Source organism: Salvia miltiorrhiza, chromosome 8 (assembly GCF_028751815.1).
Source record: "Salvia miltiorrhiza cultivar Shanhuang (shh) chromosome 8, IMPLAD_Smil_shh, whole genome shotgun sequence".
Lineage (NCBI taxonomy): Eukaryota > Viridiplantae > Streptophyta > Magnoliopsida > Lamiales > Lamiaceae > Salvia > Salvia miltiorrhiza.
Genome location: NC_080394.1, coordinates 23,477,653 through 23,497,379, shown reverse-complemented (window position 1 = coordinate 23,497,379; position 19,727 = coordinate 23,477,653). Strand labels below are relative to the sequence as shown.

At 37.4% G+C, this 19,727-nt stretch overlaps 2 protein-coding genes across 6 annotated transcripts; both read left to right on the top strand.

Moving 5' to 3' along the window:
• The first annotated feature begins 7,969 nt into the window (after nt 1-7,969).
• LOC131001982 (GATA transcription factor 8-like) lies at nt 7,970-11,850 on the top strand. Of its 5 annotated transcripts, none has more exons than XM_057928650.1 (4): nt 7,970-8,369; nt 9,167-9,230; nt 9,629-9,889; nt 10,644-11,850. In XM_057928650.1, exons 3-4 carry the CDS (start codon nt 9,644-9,646, stop codon nt 11,403-11,405), a joined length of 1,008 nt encoding a protein of 335 aa, XP_057784633.1. In that variant the 5' UTR covers nt 7,970-8,369; nt 9,167-9,230; nt 9,629-9,643; the 3' UTR covers nt 11,406-11,850. The 5 variants fall into 5 exon arrangements, with proteins under 5 accessions (XP_057784633.1, XP_057784635.1, XP_057784634.1 ...); XM_057928652.1 differs by having other exon boundaries at nt 7,974-8,369; nt 9,167-9,272; XM_057928651.1 differs by having other exon boundaries at nt 7,987-8,637.
• Nucleotides 11,851-17,201: 5,351 nt separating this feature from the next.
• Nucleotides 17,202-19,423, top strand: LOC130998213 (uncharacterized). The gene is made up of 5 exons (XM_057923643.1): nt 17,202-17,207; nt 17,616-17,777; nt 18,060-18,098; nt 18,266-18,360; nt 18,777-19,423. The coding sequence occupies exons 1-5, from the start codon at nt 17,202-17,204 to the stop codon at nt 18,778-18,780; spliced, it is 306 nt and encodes a 101-aa protein (XP_057779626.1). The 3' UTR covers nt 18,781-19,423.
• The last annotated feature ends 304 nt before the right edge of the window (nt 19,424-19,727 follow it).

Sequence of the window (19,727 nt, the reverse complement as noted above, 5' to 3'; positions counted from 1 at the left end):
AGATTACAACTTTAGTACCATATCATCAACTCTGGTAACATTCGATAAAGCTTGATTGCCCATATTGACTTCCTCTCCTCAACGAGGTTGTACGTGGAAAATGGCCTCATTTTGGAGCACGCGTGCACAATTGCGCCTGAGTCGACAAACCAAGCACTTTGGTTTTCAACGAGGTTGACCTCCCTAGTGATAACCGATGCTAAGTCATCTTGTCCAATCATCGAAGTCCTTCTCAATGACGTTGGCGCCCTGCTTCGCCTTCTTGTTCTTTGGCACGTGAAAACCCTTCACCAAATGGCCCAGTTTGCAACAATTGTAATCAAATTCATGGGGCGGTGCTTTGCCCTTGCCTTTTTCCTTAACATTAGGACGTCCATGCTTGTTGGAGTTGGACGAGCTGCCTTTCTCCAACAAGTTCGCCTTGGCCTCAAATTGGCCATTCCCTTTGGAGTTTTGCCTCCTCACCTTCGACCGATATGGAGCTTGACGATCAAATCCTCAAACGTCGTCCTCTTTTTCTAGTGCTTGAGGTAAGTCTTGAAGTTCCTCTAACTTGGAGGTAGCTTATCGATCACCGCCACCAGGATGAAGGAATCTAATACCACATGTCCTTTGGCCAAAACGTCATGCATGATGAGTTGAAACTCTTGAACTTGATCGATGATGGATTTCGACTCCACCATCTTGTAGTCCATGTAACGACTAATTACAAACTTCTTAGTAGTAGCATCATCTAGCTTGTACTTTTTGTCTAATGCCACCCACAACACTTTGGAGGTATTTACATCAACATACACTTTGTATAAACTATCTTCTAATCTACCTAAGATATATATATGTATATATTTTCTATTTTTTTTAAAGAAAGCCTCCATTGTGCCAAGCATCGTAGACAGCACGAACTAGAAAGTTCGTCTCACTTTCCGCCTGCGTAGGTTGTTCATCCTGCTGCATACCCCAACGTAATGAAGTTAAAGAATATCTTTTAACAGCAACTCTAAAAATCGGCGCCACAAAACTTACATGGCTTGTCAGCGGAGTCGCCCTTGGGGCTGCGTTGGTGCCGATATTGATCCATAGGCAAAGCCTATCGTGCTAGACTCAAAATAGACCAATGGAATCACTCGAATGATACCAAACGTTGACCCATGGAAGGTCGATGTGGTTGAGCCAATAGTAGCGGACATGATGGATCCAAGAGTGGCAGACGTCGTGGATTCAATGGTGATAGATGTCGTGACAGAAGTGTTGGCAACAATAGTAGCGAACTGGTTGGCAACAACAGTGACGAGTGCGATCGATGCCATAAAAGACAATATTTCGGCAATATGATCATCGACGAATGTTGCAAGTTGCAACGGATAAGATATGGTAGATGCTGATATCTAGTTAAATAACTAACTAGCCGTAAATATATATATATATATATATATATATATATATATATATATATATATATATATATATATAGGGAAGGGCTAAAATAAGAGCATTTCTTAAGATATAAAATAAGAATCATTTTCAGCCCTTAGATCATCAAGATCTACGGTTGATTTGTAATCCTGTTGGATGGATTTATGGTCCTGAGTTCGAATCCCAAAGGTAGCAAAAAATTATTTTTCACAATTCATACTTTTATACAACCAATTCATACGTGTTCTACATAAAATTCATACATTAAAAATTGCTCTTATTTCTTATTTTAAGATGTGCTCTCACGGTAGCCCACCCCTATATATATATATATATATATATATATATATATATATATAGGGTGCGGTTATAGTGAGAACACAATTATCGTGAGAACATAAGAACCAATAAAATTACTGCATTTGCTATACAAATTAATGCATCCGCTATTAAATTTAATGCATCCGAAAAAAATAATTTTTTTGCTCCCTTCAGGATTCGAACCCAGCACCTGCATCCATCCACCGTAGATTTTGATGATCGAATGGCTTAAAATGGTTCTCCATTCTTATTTTATTAGTGGTTCTTATTTGAACATCTCCCTATATATATATATATATATATATATATATATATATATATATATATATATATATATATATATATATTTTCATAAGACACGACGTAAAAGCCAAATAATCATCAAACTATGTCTGAATTCGATCTACTAATATTCACTAGGATCAAGACCATTATCAAAATAATAATCTCACAAGATTGCAAGTAATTGCCACAAATCTTAATTACTCATAAAATAATAAACTCAATGACAATTTTCCCTAAAAACTGTTAATAGAAAATCAGATTGAAAAGCAGAAGGCAGAAAAATCTCACGTTAATTCCAGTAAATCCAGCATTGAAGATTTATAAAATTGTTAGCAATAACAAAATACTAATAGTTTTTTTTTTTTTGATAAGGAAAGTAAATATTATAGAACGAAAAGACACCAGTAGTACCAAGAAGATTACAAAATCATCGGGGATTCATCATTCGACATCCACCTATGAAACCCAACTCCATCATTAACAAAACCAAAAATTCTACCCCAACTCCACACTCTAGCTTTGATTTCTCCAAACAAGTTTGCACTCTCCCATCTTTTGTTCTCAAATCTACTCTCATTCCGCATTTTCCAAATAAGCCAAGTAGTACAACACCAAAGAGCCATCAAGAGCTTCTTATTTCTTTTCCGGCCACTCAAACTAGTAAAGAACTGAAAGTGCGAGGGCACGTCATATGGCTGCGCCATGCTAACTCCGAGCCATTGAAAGATTGCTTCCCATACCTTTGAGGTCTTTGGACAGTGGATCAACACGTGGTTCGTGGATTCCTGCCGATGAAAACAGGCGTTACATCCCACCTCGACTTCACACAACATCACATTTCTTCTCAAGAGGTTGTCACACGTCGGAATTCTGTTCTTCAAAATTCTCCATGCGGTAAGCTTGACTTTGTTTGGAATAGGGATCTTCCACACCTTCGTACTCGTATCAGTTTCCTCCACCGCCTCCGTAGTCTCGTTTGCTTGATCTTTAATAGCTTCATAAGCGGACTTGGTTGTAAAGCCTCTCCCAGTGTCGCCATTCCATGTCCATCCGTCCTTGTTACCTGCACACAGATTAGTACCAGAAACAAGGCTAAGCAGCTCCGAAACTCCTCCCCTCTCTCTCTCAAACAACTCTCTTCTCCACCTTAAATCCCAACACCATCCAGTATCAGTCCATTCCCCAACTTCACAGATTGCAGCTTCTTTATTCGCACTCAACTGAAAAAGTCTAGGAAAAGTAAACTTCAACGGCTTTTGACCAACCCACCACTGAGTCCAGAATTTAAAGGTCTCCCCATCCCCCACCTTTGGCTTCAAATTTTGAACAAACCAAAAATTGCTCGCCCCTCCCGCCGCAGAAACGATCTTCGGCCACCACCCATCTCTAAATCTACCTTTCCCCGCGTTTTCCATACCTGTCTCTCCCCACTCAACCTCACCATAAATGGACCTAACAATTTTTGCCCAAAGCATGTCCCTTCCAGTAAGGTACCGCCACAACCATTTAACGACTAGTACCTGATTAAACCACTCAATATTTTTAAGCCCCAAGCCTCCTTCATCTTTTGAAGCACAAAGCACCTTCCACTTCACCCAAGCAATCGCACTTTTACTAGCACCCCCTCCCCACAGAAAATTACCAAGTAAAGCATTTAGAGAACTCACAATTGATTTTGGTAAACAGGTAAAAGAGAGCTGATAAATCGGTATGGATTGAAGCACAGCCTTCACCAAGGTCACACGGCCCGCGAGAGAGAACTTCCCATTTTTCCACGAATCGATTTTCTTTCTCACCTTCTCAACCAAGTATTTCCAATCAGCAACCTTTTTGCCCTTGCTGCCCACTTTAATACCGAGGTAATTGAAAGGTAAGGAGCCCACATCACAACCCAAAACAGCCGCCATCATCTCGATCGTATCCTCCTCGACCCCAACTCCGAAGAGACAGCATTTTTTGAAATTGACGGCAAGCCCTGATAGTAGCTGGAACACTCTGAGAATCATTTTAACTGCCACTGCATTTCTTTCATCATCCTCCATCAAGAAGACCGTGTCATCGGCGTATTGGAGCTGCGGAATTGAAATGTCATCATTTCCTACCTTTACCGGCTTAATCAGCTCCTTCTCAACAGCTCTCGTAATCAAAGAGTGGAGCCCCTCCGCTGCAACAAGAAAGAGAAACGGGGAAAGCGGATCCCCCTGCCGTAATCCTCTTTCTAAACACACCTCACCAGATGGAGATCCATTTACCAAAATATTCGTCGTCGCCGAGGAGATACAACCTCGGATCCATTTCCTCCATAATGGCTCAAAATCCATTCTTTCAAGCATTAAATCCAAGAAATCCCACTCAACGGAGTCATAGGCTTTCGCGAAATCCACCTTGAAGATAATCCTCCCCTTTCTCTTCTTAGAAGCCTCCGCGATTGCTTCATTTAGAACCACCACCCCATCTAGGATGTAACGGCCGCCAATGAAGGCACTCTGATTATCCGAAATAACTGAATCCATGACCTGTTTCATCCTATTCGCCAAAACCTTCGCAATGACTTTGTAGAGGCTACAAATAAGTGAAATAGGCCTAAACTCCTCAAGTGAGCAAGCTCCTTCTTTTTTAGGAATAAGAACGATGAATGAAGAGTTACATCCCCGAGGGATTTTGCCATTGGAGTGAAATTCAGTCATCACCTTTAAAAAATCTTTCTTGATAATCTCCCATGACGCTTTCCAGAACTTGAGGTTAAAGCCATCCGGTCCCGGGCTCTTGTCACCGTCACAGCTCCAAATGGCCTCTTTAATTTCTGATTCTGAAAAAGGTTTGATCAGCTCCGCATTATTTGCTGCAGAAATTTTCCGAGCAGTGAAATCTCCCGGTATCATAGGTAGGACGCGCGGCGTCTTCTTGAAGTGATTCTCGAAGAACGTTTTGACGTTCTCCTTAATGATCTTTGGATCCTCGATCCAGCAACCCCCAACATCAAGCCCTGCAATTTCATTCTTCTTTCTTCTCCCAACAATTGCTTTGTGATAAAAACTAGTATTCAGATCGCCCTCCTTGACCCATTTGACTTTCGCCTTTTGTTGGAGAAGACTACATTTTTCTTTGGATTTAAGGAAAATCTTTGCTCGTAATTCATTTCTCCTGATTGTCTCACTCTCCTCAAGACCAAAGGTGTCATCAAAAATGTCCAGCTCCTGAAGTTCATCCTTAAGATCTGTCAAGCCGTGCTCAATGTTGCCATAAATCCTCATATTCCACTCTTTCAACGCACTCTTCACCAATTTCAATTTCTCTTTGAACACAAAGCAACTCCATCCTTCAATCTTAGCTTCATCCCAAGATTTCCTTACCAACGCGCAAAAATCTGGGTGGGAGAGCCAAGAATTAAGGAACCTAAAAGGTTTGGGTCCCCAGTTCTTGGTTTTTGTAGTCAGGAAGATCGGACAATGGTCCGACACTGATCTCTGAAGCCCCCTTCCGACTGTGTCCGGCCATTCCTGCATCCATTTCTCGTTGACCATAAATCTGTCTAGTTTGCTCTTGCATCCTCCACCAGGTTGATACCACGTAAACTTTCTTCCCTGTGTTCTGATTTCCAGCAGATTACTTTGCCTAATAAAAGCGTCAAAAGACCTTGCATCTGCTTGATTAAAGACAGCACCTTTCCCCACCCTTTCTCCCGAATCACGCACTGCGTTGAAGTCGCCAAGAAAACACAGGCACGAGTCTTTGTTTTGAAGAGCAATGAGCTGTAATGTATCCCACAAAGATTCCTTTTCGGTGGTTCCCATGGGCGCATACACATTAACAAAACAACAATGCAGGCCTCCTTGTAGCCAAATCCCATTAACAATAACAGCCCCCGTCACGTTCCATTTACTAGTTGCCACAAACTTATCCTTGTTCCAGACCGATAGTATTCCACCCGATCTGCCTTCTGACTCCCTCACAGCCCAATCAAAATTACTTATCCCCCACCACTTATCACACATTGGGGAACAGAAAATTTCCATTTTGGTTTCCTGAACAAAACAAAAATCTAAAGCATTTTTCCTAACCAATTCTCCGATATCACTCTGTTTAATGGAACTCCCAAGCCTCTAATGTTGTAAGATAAAATATTCATTAAGAACCTGTTTCAATATCACCCACGACCTTCGGATCTCCTGCCTTCGCTCTTTGCTCCTTTAATTGCTCGATCATGACCGCGTCTTGGTGATTGCTCGATAAACCCAACTTCTTGGCAAAGAGCCATGTTCTTGTATCTTCATCTCTGTCCGACTTCTCCCAATCCGCCTCAGTAGATCGCGAACCGCTTCCATTCTTGCCCATCTCACCCTCTGATTCAATATCAGCAATGAAATTGCCCCAAACTTGATGCTGATTTTCGGTGGCTTTTGATTTATGAATTTTCTTCCTCGAAACTCCTCCTCGTCTGTTCGCCGTTCCTTTCTTATAAACAACCCCCGCAGTGAGAGAATCTGATACCCTCGAGGGATCGCACTCCTCCCCCTCAAGTTCATTTTGAAATTCCTTCTCTTTCTCGTTTCTACTCCCTTCGCTGATCTCTCTACCTCTACTCTCTGGCTCATTTGAAGGTGATTTATCAGTCCCTTTGGAGGAAACCATCTGGACTTGGCTCCCTTTATCTGTGCCAGAGTAATGTGGGAACGGGCCATTAGTTTCCACAACCTTCCTCTCAAGTTCTGAGACGCCGTTTTTTTGAGTAACCGAACCATTTCCTTCACCGTCCTCTGTTTCCGACTCGACGATGGAAGCCTTCGCCGGAGACTGTGAGATATCTAGTAAAGAACATTCTGAGTCAGCATCTTCGTCTAAAGACCACTCTTCCTCCTCCGGGGAAACGAAATTATCGGGCATTTCTTCCACCCGGATTTGGAACGAAGCACCGTCGATTTTACATTTCATGATGTTTCCAATAGAGTTGAACCCAGTAGACATCTGTATATAAGCCACGTCCAGCCTCTCTTTCGTTCTTGTTTTTTCTTCAATTTTCAGAAGCAACCCGAACCTCGCGCTTGCCGTACTGAAGAAACGGGAATTCCAAACATGTAGCTGGACTCCGGTCCATTTAGTCCAGACAACTCTTTGATAGTTGATATCCACAGATTTCCAAGGCCTCCACCACTGCAACCAGAAGTCTCTCCATTCGTTGAGCTTATTGAGATTTTCCTATTATCAATTTACCATCTTATGCAACATTGCAACTCACCACACACACAACACTATATAAAACTGCATTGTTTTAGTACAATACAAATTATAAATCGAATAAAAAACATTGAAAAATAATTAAAATATATAATATTTATAAATTGAACTAAATTTATTTTGATTTTGAAGGTTTTAATTAATCTAATAAAACCACATTATAGTCTTCTAAGAACAAATTAATCAAGTCTAGTTATAAAAACCTAATTAATATTTGTCCCCCAATTGAACACCAAACAATGCGAACTCTTGTTTCTGAATAATAAGGTCTAGGGTTCAAACTCCACCGCTCCTCCTCCCCCAAATAAAAAAAAAATCAATATTTAAAAATTCAACTATCCAAATTCAACCAAAATTTATTGTAAACTTAAATCAGTACGTACTAGGGTCGAACTTAAAAAATAATCGGATCGAAATCAAATTCAACTACATCACCATTTCAAAACCCTACAAACATGTAGGTACGTATATCACTTATTACCAAATACATTATCGTTGAATTCATACACCGTATGTATACGTATATGTCGAATATGACAATGATTTTAGATTAACGGTCTGAAAAGAGAATATAGATAGATATACATATGTTTGTATCAAGGAACTCCAAGTCCGCAAATGTACGCGTATATACGCGTGGAGAGCGGTGGGTGTGGGACCTACAGTAGAGGGGGTGGTATTGAAGAAGACTTAAACATCAAGACAGTGATATGTGAGTGCAAAAGACAGCTTGCGATGAAGCAAGAACTTCACCTACCATTTTCCTTTTTCTTTTAATTTCTCTCTCTTCCTCTTCATAATCACTCACACCACTCCCATTTCTGCTTTCAAACCTTTCTCCCTCCCTCCCTCTCTCTCTCCTCATACTAGGAGTGAGTTAGGGACACCTTCAAAAAAGAAGCTTCATTTATACACACATATAGATACATATATACATACATTCATTCTCCATTTTTCAAGTAGTGATAGTTTGTAGAAAATTAAGGAAGCCATCACCCGTAAGGGGCTGTTTTGGGTGTTCCAAAAAAAAATTGTCTTGTTTTTTCTTCAACTCTCTCTCTCTCCCCCTCACACAGACATCTCCTTGTTGCGGTGCGTTGGGAGTTGTGCCACAGGTAGAGAAATTCTGCCATTTCTGTTTCTTTCCTTTTCATATTTTTGAGGACAAAGATTGTTTTTTTTTTTGGGCGGGAAATTTTGTGGGGTGGTTTATTTGGTTTAGCTGCGATTTTCTTTTTTCTTTTCTTTCGTACTTCCTCTCTCATTCTCTGCAGCAGGGATTTTTCCTCTCAGTTTGAAGCTTGAATTGCATGATTCGTGTGCTTTATATTTTCTGTCTTTGTTTGCAAATGAGGAGGAAATGAACTTTGTTCAGATGATAAAGTGAGTTTTTTTTTTTTTTTCGTAATAGAATACATGAATTTCTGTTTCTTCTGCCATTCTTCTTTTCTTTTGCGCATCAAGATTACTTTCTTCACGCGGGAAATTTTGTGCGCAGCAGAAAATCTGCATTTTTCTGAGAGTTTGAAGCTTGGAATTGCATTATTCTCTGGCTTTATTTTCCCGTTTTCTGCTTGTGGTTCAAATGAGGGAAATGACTTTTCATGATGGTAAAGTGTGAGATTTTGCATTGTTTAGTAAAAAATATTCTAAATTTTCTGTTTCTTGTTTCTCAATTGTGAAGATTTTTTCCCATCTTGCTGAGTGAAATATGGAAAAGTTGCAGTTTCATTTTTATTTCTATTTTAAACCACAAAATTTGAAGTTTTTTGCCATTTTTTTTTGTTTCCTTTGTTTATACTTTATAGTAATTAAGCCTCTGTAAATTCTTGATTTTCTTGCCAATTTCAGCACATTTGGTGTAAGAAAAAAATTACAGTTAAACTCACAATTTCCGTTTCTTTTTCTGCAGGATTCTTTAGCAGAGGAGATTGAATTTCCCAAGAAACATTCAAAAAATCAAGGATTGTTGCATTGTGAGCTTCTTTAATCTTAAAAAACAGTGATTTTCAGTGTCGGTGCAGTCTCTGTTCACATTTTTTTTCAAAATCTCTGCTTTTTTAAAAGTCCTTTTACCTTTCTTTTAGATATTTGAGATTTTTCACAAAATCTTCAGAATCTGAGTGAAACTATTTATATCATGATGTTATTGGAAAATAAAAGAATAAAGAATTTTCTGCTAAAATGCGCTTGAGCTGGCAAGAATCGTTTAGCAAAGCAATGTCCCTTTTCTTCCACCTCATGTGCATGTTAGCATCAATTCTACTTCAAAATTTTCCACATTCTTTCTTGTTTTCTATTTGTAGGTTGTGAATAAGTGTTTTTTACCTTTTTCAAGTATCTAAATTACTTCTCTTATTTGTTTTTCTTTCAGGCCAAAAAAGAAAAAATGGGACCAAATTTGGTGGATGAGATTGATTGCGCAAACTTCTTTGACCAAATTGATGACTTGATTGAGTTCCCCCCTGACAATGAATGTGGTGGAGGCGCCGGTGGCGTTGGAGCAGGAGATTTCGTTAGTTCCGGTGATTCCAAGGATTTTCCGAGCATGTGGAGTGACACATTGCCGGAAACTGACCTCTTATTCGCCAGCGGAGGCAGCGCCTCCGACCTCTCTGCTGAGCTCTCTGTTCCGGTGAGAGCATAATGCCTTCGCTATGTTTATCGTTCATGCTTGTGTTGGTTAGTTGTGGAGTTTGCTCGATCATAATAAATTTTGAATGAACATACAAAAAAGTCTATTCTTTGGTAGATTGTTGAGGTCTTTGGTAAGTTAGTTAAGAGTTGTTAGGTGTGACATCAAGCTCAAAGTTGGATCTAATTTGATAAGGAGAATGCAGACTTTAGTGGTGGTCGTGGTAGCACCTAAACAATTGTTTATTCGATTGTTATATTAGTTTTGTGTAGTAATGGTGTATTAGGGTTAGCGTGAGTGTTGTGTTTTGTTATGGTGTTTAATGGCATTGGTTGTATTGTGTGGCTGTCGAGATGTATGTGTGTTTTGATAAGTTCGTGTGCAGTGGGGGACCGATGGACCTTTGTTGAGTATGAATTGTTGGTTAGGTGGTCCAAGCAATCCAAGAAATGGCTTGGGAATTTAGTGAAAGTTTGTCTCATTTGGTGCACACATTTATAGTTGAATTTTGAGATGTTAGGTTAGGGACGAAGGAATGGTTGTCGTCTTCTATCATTTCTCAGTCGTAGTGAACGATCACGTGTCCGTGCAATCTATAAGTGTAGTTTCATGATATGCTAATTGTTTTGTTGATATAAGATTTGGTAGCTCTGTTGATTATGCATCGTGAAGCTGTCTCGTTTTTGGACGTTCGAGTTTATAGTAGAGCATTAGCATGAAATGGCTGATTCTGTTTTGCTATGTTTCCAATCAGTACGAGGATATCGTGCAACTGGAATGGCTCTCGACTTTCGTGGAGGATTCGTTCTCCGGTGGGGGGATGACCATCGCAAAGGAGAGCTCGAGCATCAAGAAGGAGCCGTCGCACAACCAATTCCATACCTCGAGTCCAGTTTCAGTTTTGGAGAGCAGCAGCAGCAGCAGCAGTTCCTGCTCGGGGGGAAAGACTATGCCGCTCAGCCCGACTCACCGTGGACCGCAACGTGCTCGGAGCAAACGCCCTCGCCCGGCAACATTCAACCCTAGAGCTGCCATTCAGCTCCTCTCCCCATCGCCCTCCTCTGTAGAGGCGCCTCCCAAGTTCGTCCCGACCGGATTTTCATCCAAGTCCGAGAATTTCGCGGAGTCGCCTCCCACGAAGGTCCCTAAACCAGCCGGAGCCGAACACAAGAAGAAAAAGAAGATCAAGATAACTCTGACGGCGAATCAAGAAGAGACTCACGAGATCCCGCAAATGCAGCAAGCAGTCCGAAAATGCATGCATTGTGAGATAACAAAGACTCCTCAATGGAGGGCCGGTCCAATGGGACCGAAATCCCTATGCAACGCTTGTGGGGTGCGCTACAAGTCCGGCCGGTTGTTCCCTGAGTACCGGCCAGCGGCTAGCCCTACCTTCGTCCCGTCCCTGCACTCGAACTCGCACAAGAAGGTTGTTGAGATGAGAACCAAGTTTGGTGGCGGAGCAACAATGACTACTCCCACAACCTCAGAGCCCGAGCACGCCCCAAATCCGTAGCAAGAACAGGTATCCGTGGCGTGCTGTATGTCTCATAGCTCGTATTTCATTTCATCAATTCGATGCTACTCTTTAGCAGTTTTTCTTCGATATCTTTGTTCGTTGGTTCTTTGTACAGTAATGTAATCGGGGTCGGGCATAGCTGTAGATGACGACGATAAATTTAGCTAGTTGGAGAGGAGAGGAGAGGAGGAATGACAAGAGAGTCTAGGTTGGCTTTAGACAAGAAAGGGAGATTAGGACTAGATGTTGAGCTTTGATCTTCAATTATAGGTCCTCAAAAATATTCTTAGATTTTCGAGTCGAGTTTCGAATAGTGATTTCTCTTTCCTTGGTGCTCCTCAGTTATCCCTTACATGGGAAATTCTTTTTGCAGTTTTAAGGGATTTTTAAATGGTAATGATTTATGTCTTGTTTCTTTTCTATAAATTTTCTACTGCCCTCATTTTGTAATCCCATCTTCAATTGTTTGTCTTCCTTCACTTTTTTTTTATTTTACAATTATTTATTCTTGTTTAAATTTTTGGGAGATGATGCAGAATTTGAATTTATGATATAATGTAAAATTAGTGTATAATTCGTGGAAATTCAACTGATAATTATTTTAATTGTGTTTATAGTTATAATAAATAAAACAATTTTTATATACCAGAGCGATATATTTATATTTGATATGTAAATAACGATTCTATTGCTCGTTCTCATACGTGTTAACTATCCACACATATAAATTTACAAATATAATTTATCACATTAACTGATTATCCGTCTTATTAGAGACTCAAATATTACATAATAAACATTAATATACAAAAAATAAGAGATTAAAAAATTTTAAAAAAATTGTGCAGGTATATTGATAAATGTCTATACCAATGAAATACATGTTACTCATACCTAGTTAATTTGAATAACAACATTTCCAAGTAGAGAAAGTTTCACAAAGGCATATTATTGATAGATATTTGTACTTGTCTAGAATGTATTGTTTAATTTTATAAATATAAAATGCTACAAATTTATATATTTGTTCACGTTTAGTATAATTTATATACTCCTATCATTCCAAATTTGATTATAAAATAATTTTTCTACTCATTCATGTTTCAATCTCGTGTAGTAATATTCACAATTTAAATGATAGCTTAATAATCTCAACATTTATTATCAAAAGATTAAAAATGTACTACAGTTTTGTATGAAGATAATATTGACTAAACATTATTATCATAAATTAATATTAGTAACATGTAATTATGTAAAATTTTATACTCATGTTTCAATCTCGATAATAGTGCACGGTATTTAAGTAGTTTTTAATAATGTAAATATTTGCTACCATCAAAATCGAAAAAGTGCTACATTATACTCCCTCCGTCCCCAAAATAAGTTCCTCTTTGGGGACGGCACGGGTTTTAAGGAAAAATGGTAAAGTGTATTGATAGTGGAGAAAAATATGTTATAATTAGTATTGAGAGTGGTGAAAATGTGAAAAAGTGTTATAATTAGTATTGGGAGTGGTGAAAAAGTGAAAAGTAAAAATAATAAAGTATTATTAGTGGTGGGGTAGTTGTCCAAAAATGGAAAGAAAGAAAGAGGAACTTATTTGAGGGACGTCCCAAAAAGGAAAAAGAGGAACTTATTTCAGGGACGGAGAGAGTATTAAGACAATAGTGTATTTCATCTGAGTAATATAAGTTAAATTTTTGGTTGGCAAAATATAAATACAATCATTTTATATATGTTTCATTTGCTAAATTGTCATCTCAAGTCCATATGGTAATCTCGTTTGAATCTATACAATTAAGTTGTTATAAATAATTGGTTATCTGCCCCAATGAAGTCAAATATTTAAATATTACTAGTAAGTAGTATACATAAAAACACATTTGATATTCCAAATATTTATGGTTTTCAATTTGTAAGGTTTTCTAAAATATTAATTAGTTAATCATAAAATATTGTTTGGGAGCTGAGCGGCTTAGAGGTGATGGTTAGGCCGGAACTTTTGAAGCTGTCTCACTCCCGCTCCTTCGCAGGTCTTCTTAGACGAGTACTCTTTTTCCCCTTTAAGGATTTTCCCTCTCGGGTTTGCCTTAAAAGGGTTTTAATGAGGCTAGGCCCTTAGTTTGCTTTTTGGTGCTCTCAAGGGTTCTTGGTTCGTTCTTTTTCTTTTCCTTTTTTAATAAAATCTTATTTTAATAATAATCATAATAAAGAGACTAGAGTTCAACCACTCAAATCCGTCTAACATATATATATATATATATAGGAGAGAGTTCAATAGAAACACAAATATTTTCAAAGAAAGGAGACCAAATCTCAGACGTTGATTTTATCTAAACTAACTAACGGTCAACGTTCGTTCGTTTAACATTCAACGCGGAATTGTGTTGAACTTATATAGGGTTCGAACCCCCAAACCCCCAAGCGTTCAACAAATTATTGGTATGTTCAACCTCATTTACTGACATGTTCATGACATGTTCAATGTTTCTCCATTCTCTACTTATATATCTGTTTCTATGGAACTTAACCATATATATATATAGGTAGAGGTTCAAGAAAGAACCATAAATAAAAAAAGAACGGAGAACCATTTTCAGCCATTCGATTATCAAGATCTACGGTGGATGTATCATCTTGTTGGATGAATGCAGATCCTGGGTTCGAATCCTGAAGGGAGCAATTTTTTATTTTATTTTTTTGAGTGCATTAATTTTAACAGCGAATGCATTAATTTTTACAATGAATGCATTAGATTTGATGGTTCTCACGTTCTCACAAATAATGTAGTTCTCTCTAGAACCAATATATATATATATAGGGTGTGGTTATAATGAGAACCACACTTATCGTGAGAACATAAGAACCATTAAAATCAATGCATCTGCTATATAAATTAATGCATTCGCTATTAAATTTAATGCATCCGAAAATAATAAAAATTTTGCTCCCTTCAGGATTCGAACTCAGGATCTGCATTCATCCACCAAGATGATGCATCCACCGTAGATCTTGATGATCGAATGGCTTAAAATGGTTCTCCGTTCTAATTTTATTTAGTGGTTCTTATTTGAACCTCTCCCTATATATATATATATATATATATATATATATATGTGTGTGTGTGTGTGTGTGTGTGTGTGTGGGTGGGCGCACTCCAGCGAGACCCCCTATTTTTCGTGAGATGTTGGGGACAATGAATAAGACATATATACTGATGAACAAGGACCACAAGACAGTAAATACTGATGAATAACGAAATTTAAAATATTTCGCTTCCTCCAGGATTCGAACCCTAAGAAAAAAATTCTCCCTCTAGATACAATATCAGCCATATAATTGATGAAATAAACACACGAGATCGTGTCTCAGGTCTCACTAAAAATAAGGGGTCAACATTGGAGCGCTCCCCTATATATATATATATATATATATATATATATATATATATATATATATAGGCCAAGGTTCAATGAAGAAGGGCTAAATGTAAGAAAGAAAAGAGAAGTAATCTTATTCGTTGATCTTATCTAATCTAACGGACACGATTTATTCACGCTATGTTCAACGGATTTTTTCGTTGAACATATGGGGGCTCAAAACCCAGAACCCCCAAAAATATTGTATATGTTCACGAATGTTCAACGAAAAAATTCGTTGAACATGGTGTGAATAAATCATGTCCGTTAGATTAGATAAGATCAACGGATGAGATTATTTTTCTCTTCTTTCTTACATTTAGGCCTTTTTCATTGAACCTAACCCTATATATATATATATATATATATATATATATATATATAGGGGCGCGCTCCAGTGAGACCCCCTATTTTTCGTGTAACATGAGTACAATGAATAAGACATATAATACTAATGAACAAAACGTATATCTAATGAACAAGATGTATATACTGATGAAAAATAAAATTTAAAAAATTCGTAATGAATAAGACATATATACTGATGAACAGGGCCGTATATACTGATGAACAATTCAGTATATACTGATGAATAACAAAATTTAAAATATTCTGCTCCCTCCAGGATTCGAACCCTGCGAAAAAAATCACCTTCCAGATACAATATCAGCCATATGATTGATAAAATAAACGCACCAGATCGTGCCCTAGATCTCACTAAAATTACGGGGTCTCATTGGAGCAGCCCCCTATATATATATATATATATATATATTTATATTTATATAAGAGATGGCTAAAATAAGTATACTTCTTAAGATATAAAATAAGAATCATTTTCAGCCCTTAGATCATCAAAATCTACGGTTGATTCGTAACCCAGTTGGATGGATTTATGGTCTTGAGTTCGAATCCCAAATGTAGCAAAAATTTATATTTCACAATTCATACCTTTATACAGAGAATTCATAAGTGTTCTACATAAAATTCATACATTGAAAATTTCTCTTATTTCTTATTTTAAGATGTACTTTCACGGTAGCCCACCCCTATATATATATATATATATATATATATATATATAGGGTCAAGTTAAACAAAGAATGACCCTATGTATAGAGAAAAGAGATTAAATCTCATCCCTTAAAACCATTGAATCGTGTGGCTTGAACTGAATCTGCTTCCAAATTTTAATTAGCATAAAAATTGTTCGAAATTAGATTTTAATTAGAATTAGGGTATTTGGGTAACTTTGCAAATTAGTAAAAACTGCAAATCCCGAAATCTACTCCCATTTACCTCCTTTCCTCCCCCCATTTACTACCCACCTACCCACAATCTCTAGGGTTCGATTCAGGTTCTGAGGAGACGAAGAGACGAGTCGCCGGACGGCGGACCCATGAGAGGGGCGCGCGACAGAGAAACAACTCAGCATTCCTGGGTGACGACGTCACTGAATTGCAGAGAGAGGGACGACGACGATTTGCGGGTCTGCAACTCATCGGACCCCTCTCCCCAAATCGATGAAGCAGCCGCGACCTTGGCTTAATTGAAGAGATGAGACGACATCACTGGAACATCTAAGCCTCGACGGCGCTGGAGAGCTTAGCAGCGGCGACCCCATTGAAAATTCATGGCCAAGGCACCAGAGTGAGGAAGAGAAGAGAACTAGGGCTCCACTTTGAATTTCTCGAACTGTCACCTTTTGTGAATTTGTAACTGTACAGTTTGATTCCATTCTTTTATTTTTCTTTTTTTGTGAATTGTTATTGTTTCTCTTTTCAATGAATTCTGGGCGTAATGAGTCGTGGTGGACAATTTGCACAAGAAATTTCAGATTGAATGAGCAATTTTGGAATTTTGGAGATATTCATGCGAGTAAATCTGAATATATTTGTTCATTTAGATATCGTGTTTTGTTCATTTATAAATTGTGTTATGTTCATTTATGTTCTCGGCGAATCGCTTTTATTTTCGTTTCTGTTATGAAATCTGCATTTTTCCATTTTTTTAACATAAATTATTTTGAACATGCTTTAAAAATTTACGAACATCTAAATAAACTATTTGAATATCTCTTACTAACATAAAATATTTAACATAAAGCATTTCGAACAAGCTTAATAAAATTACGAACATCTAAACAAAAATATTCGAATTTTTTTATTGATATAAAATATTTAACATTTGAACTTTTTGAACAGGCCGAAAACAATTACGAACACATTAATAATATATTCGAATGGGGAGGGGGCTGAATAAATTGGAGAGAGAAAGAAATGTGAAAGTTTCATATAATTTGCAGAGATTAGCGTGAATGATATATTGAAAATATCAGATATGGACGAAATTAAAATAAAAATAAGAAGATATGGCAGTATATATTACCAAAAATTAAAGAGATAATTTAAGATATGTTAATCTTAATTCATGGTATTAATATAATTGTCCAATTACAAATATATCCTTTTCGCTATAATTATGGAATAAAATCAGCATAAAATTTGAACCCTTGGATTGACAGATTTGGATGCTCCAGATTAATTCTCTATTCTCTACATATTTATCATTCTCTGTTTAACCTATATATATATAGGGTCAAGTTAAACAAAGAATAACCCTATGTATAGAGAATAGAGAATAAATCTCATCCCTAAAAAATGATGGACCGTAAGGCTCAGATTTAATCATGCTGAATTTTTTAATTACCATATTAAGCGTTCGAAATTATATTTTAATTGACATTAGGGTAATTGGGTAAAATTGCAAATAGTAAAAACAATAGGTCCGACATTTACTCTTCACAACCGCGTCATACCAGCTTGCTCCTACCCAAGTGGAAATTCGAACAGCCGGTGTCTATTTCCTTTCGTCTCCAACGATTGCCACAATAGCTAGGGTTCTCTATAGCAAATTTGAACAGACGGCGACGACGTCGCCTATCCAGGTAGGTTTTCGATGATTTTCCATGAAACTCCGATGACATGTTCAATAATCGCCAGCGACTTGTTCGAAAAATCGCCAACAACTTCTCTCTGATATTTCTCTGATTTTTCCGTTTCGATTTACTCCTATTAACCGTGTTTCAACTCCGACTCGTTTTTGAACAACCGGAGACGAAGGCTAGGGTTTCTCTTTCGTCTGCCATTATTTCTGATTGTTCACTGAAGCTTTTTTTTTTGTTATTTATGTTTCAATTTTTGATTGTTCGGCGATTTGTTCATAAAAGTTCCTGCTTGAAGACGCTGAATCTGCTGAAATCAAACGGGTAAAGCAATGGTTTATGAGTTTTGTTCCAATTTCTTTAGAGTTTTTTGGTTGAAATAGAACATGGTTTTTGATTTCAGATTCTCAATTAATGATTTCCGGTTGTTCGCTGAATCATTTTTTTTTGTTTTATTTTTTCGTTGTTGTTGTTCAACAATTTCGAATTAGGATTCATTCTTGAAGACGCCGATTATGCCGAAATCGAATAGGTTAGCAAAATGGTTTCTGCGTTTTTGTTCATGGTGGTTTGAACATCTGAACAGGTACCAATTTTTTTTCGTTTCTATCTTGTGGCGTTTTTGATTTTTCAAAGTAATGTAGAAGGTAGTTGAATCATCCATGAAGCAAACGTGATAGGTAATTAAACAGAACACTTTTAGAGGAAGTGAATAAATTATACATTTTGTGTCTTGTTGCTCGTATGCAATACTCTATGAATTTATCTGATAGTGATAAATACTTTCTAGCCATTTCTATGCTATCATTTACTGTTTATAGTTGTTGTGTTCTTATGTGTCTGTTCAAATAGTTGTGATTTCTATTCGAAATGTACTAATGATGTTATCAAATGGAGTTTCATTTCATAGTTGTTGTTGTGTTCTTTAAGCTAGTTAGTCTGTTCAAATATTTGTAAGGTCTATTCGAAATGTACTAATAATATTATGTTACACATTTACAGATGATCAGTGCAGCGCTGGCTGGGAAGGATGCGTCGGCCGTTGTCGGCGTTTTCACCGGAGAAGGAAGCGTGTGTGAGTGCCTGCGTCTGCAATGTGGTTTATGGTCAGCTACAACCGCTTATGTAAGAATGCAGAAGAAAGTTGATGCAGATGAGATCATTGAGATGGGAACTGAAGCTGATCATTATGGATTCAAGTTGGTCACTTCATCTATAGAAAAGAAAGACGTACTGAAGATTGAGAAAGCAAATGAATCCAAGTTGAGGATGTAGTGCACAACCATATATTTCTTTTTTCGTATTTGAAGACGAGTTGCCGACGCCGCCATGCACAAGTCGTAAAGCTTCAAATTACACGCAAGGGCCTCGTGCTGGCCTGCTGATGAAAGATGTCTGATGTTTAAACACCTTAGATTGTGATGTGGGTATCACTATAATTGTTGATCTGGAATGAAGGAAGCAAGAATGTTAATTGCAAGTATTGTGTTTGCCTCGTTTCTTCTTCTTTTTTCTGAACCAATTGGCTTGGGTGTTTGGTGAAATCCCAGGCTTGGATTCTTTTCATCGAAATTAGGGGAATTATTTGAATTTTCATCTGAATTTTCTGTTCATTAGAATTATGTTTTGTTCATTAAGAAAGTGTAATCTGTTCATTTAAAATTGTTATTATTCCTTACATGTTATAATATTTATGAATTTTCAATAATCTTAATTTATGATTATCAGAAACATTATTCACCAAATCAACATAAAAATTTTCGAACAAGTGTAATGATATTACGAACGCCTAAACAAAATATTCGAATGTTTCTTGCTGGCATAAAATATTACACATAAAATATTTCGAACAAAGCGTAAAAAATTACGAACAACTAAATAAAATATTTGAATTTTTCGATCGTTGATATAAAATATTTTGAACAAGCATAAACAAATTATGAACAACTAAAT

Coding starts and splice junctions, on each gene's coding strand:
- LOC131001982 (XM_057928650.1), top strand. CDS start 9,644: ATGGGACCAAATTTGGTGGATGAGATTGATTGCGCAAACTTCTTTGAC. Junction 9,890..10,643: donor CTGCTGAGCTCTCTGTTCCG/GTGAGAGCATAA, acceptor GTTTCCAATCAG/TACGAGGATATCGTGCAACT.
- LOC130998213 (XM_057923643.1), top strand. Junction 17,778..18,059: donor CGACGACGTCGCCTATCCAG/GTAGGTTTTCGA, acceptor TGTTCATAAAAG/TTCCTGCTTGAAGACGCTGA. Junction 18,099..18,265: donor AATCTGCTGAAATCAAACGG/GTAAAGCAATGG, acceptor ATTTCGAATTAG/GATTCATTCTTGAAGACGCC.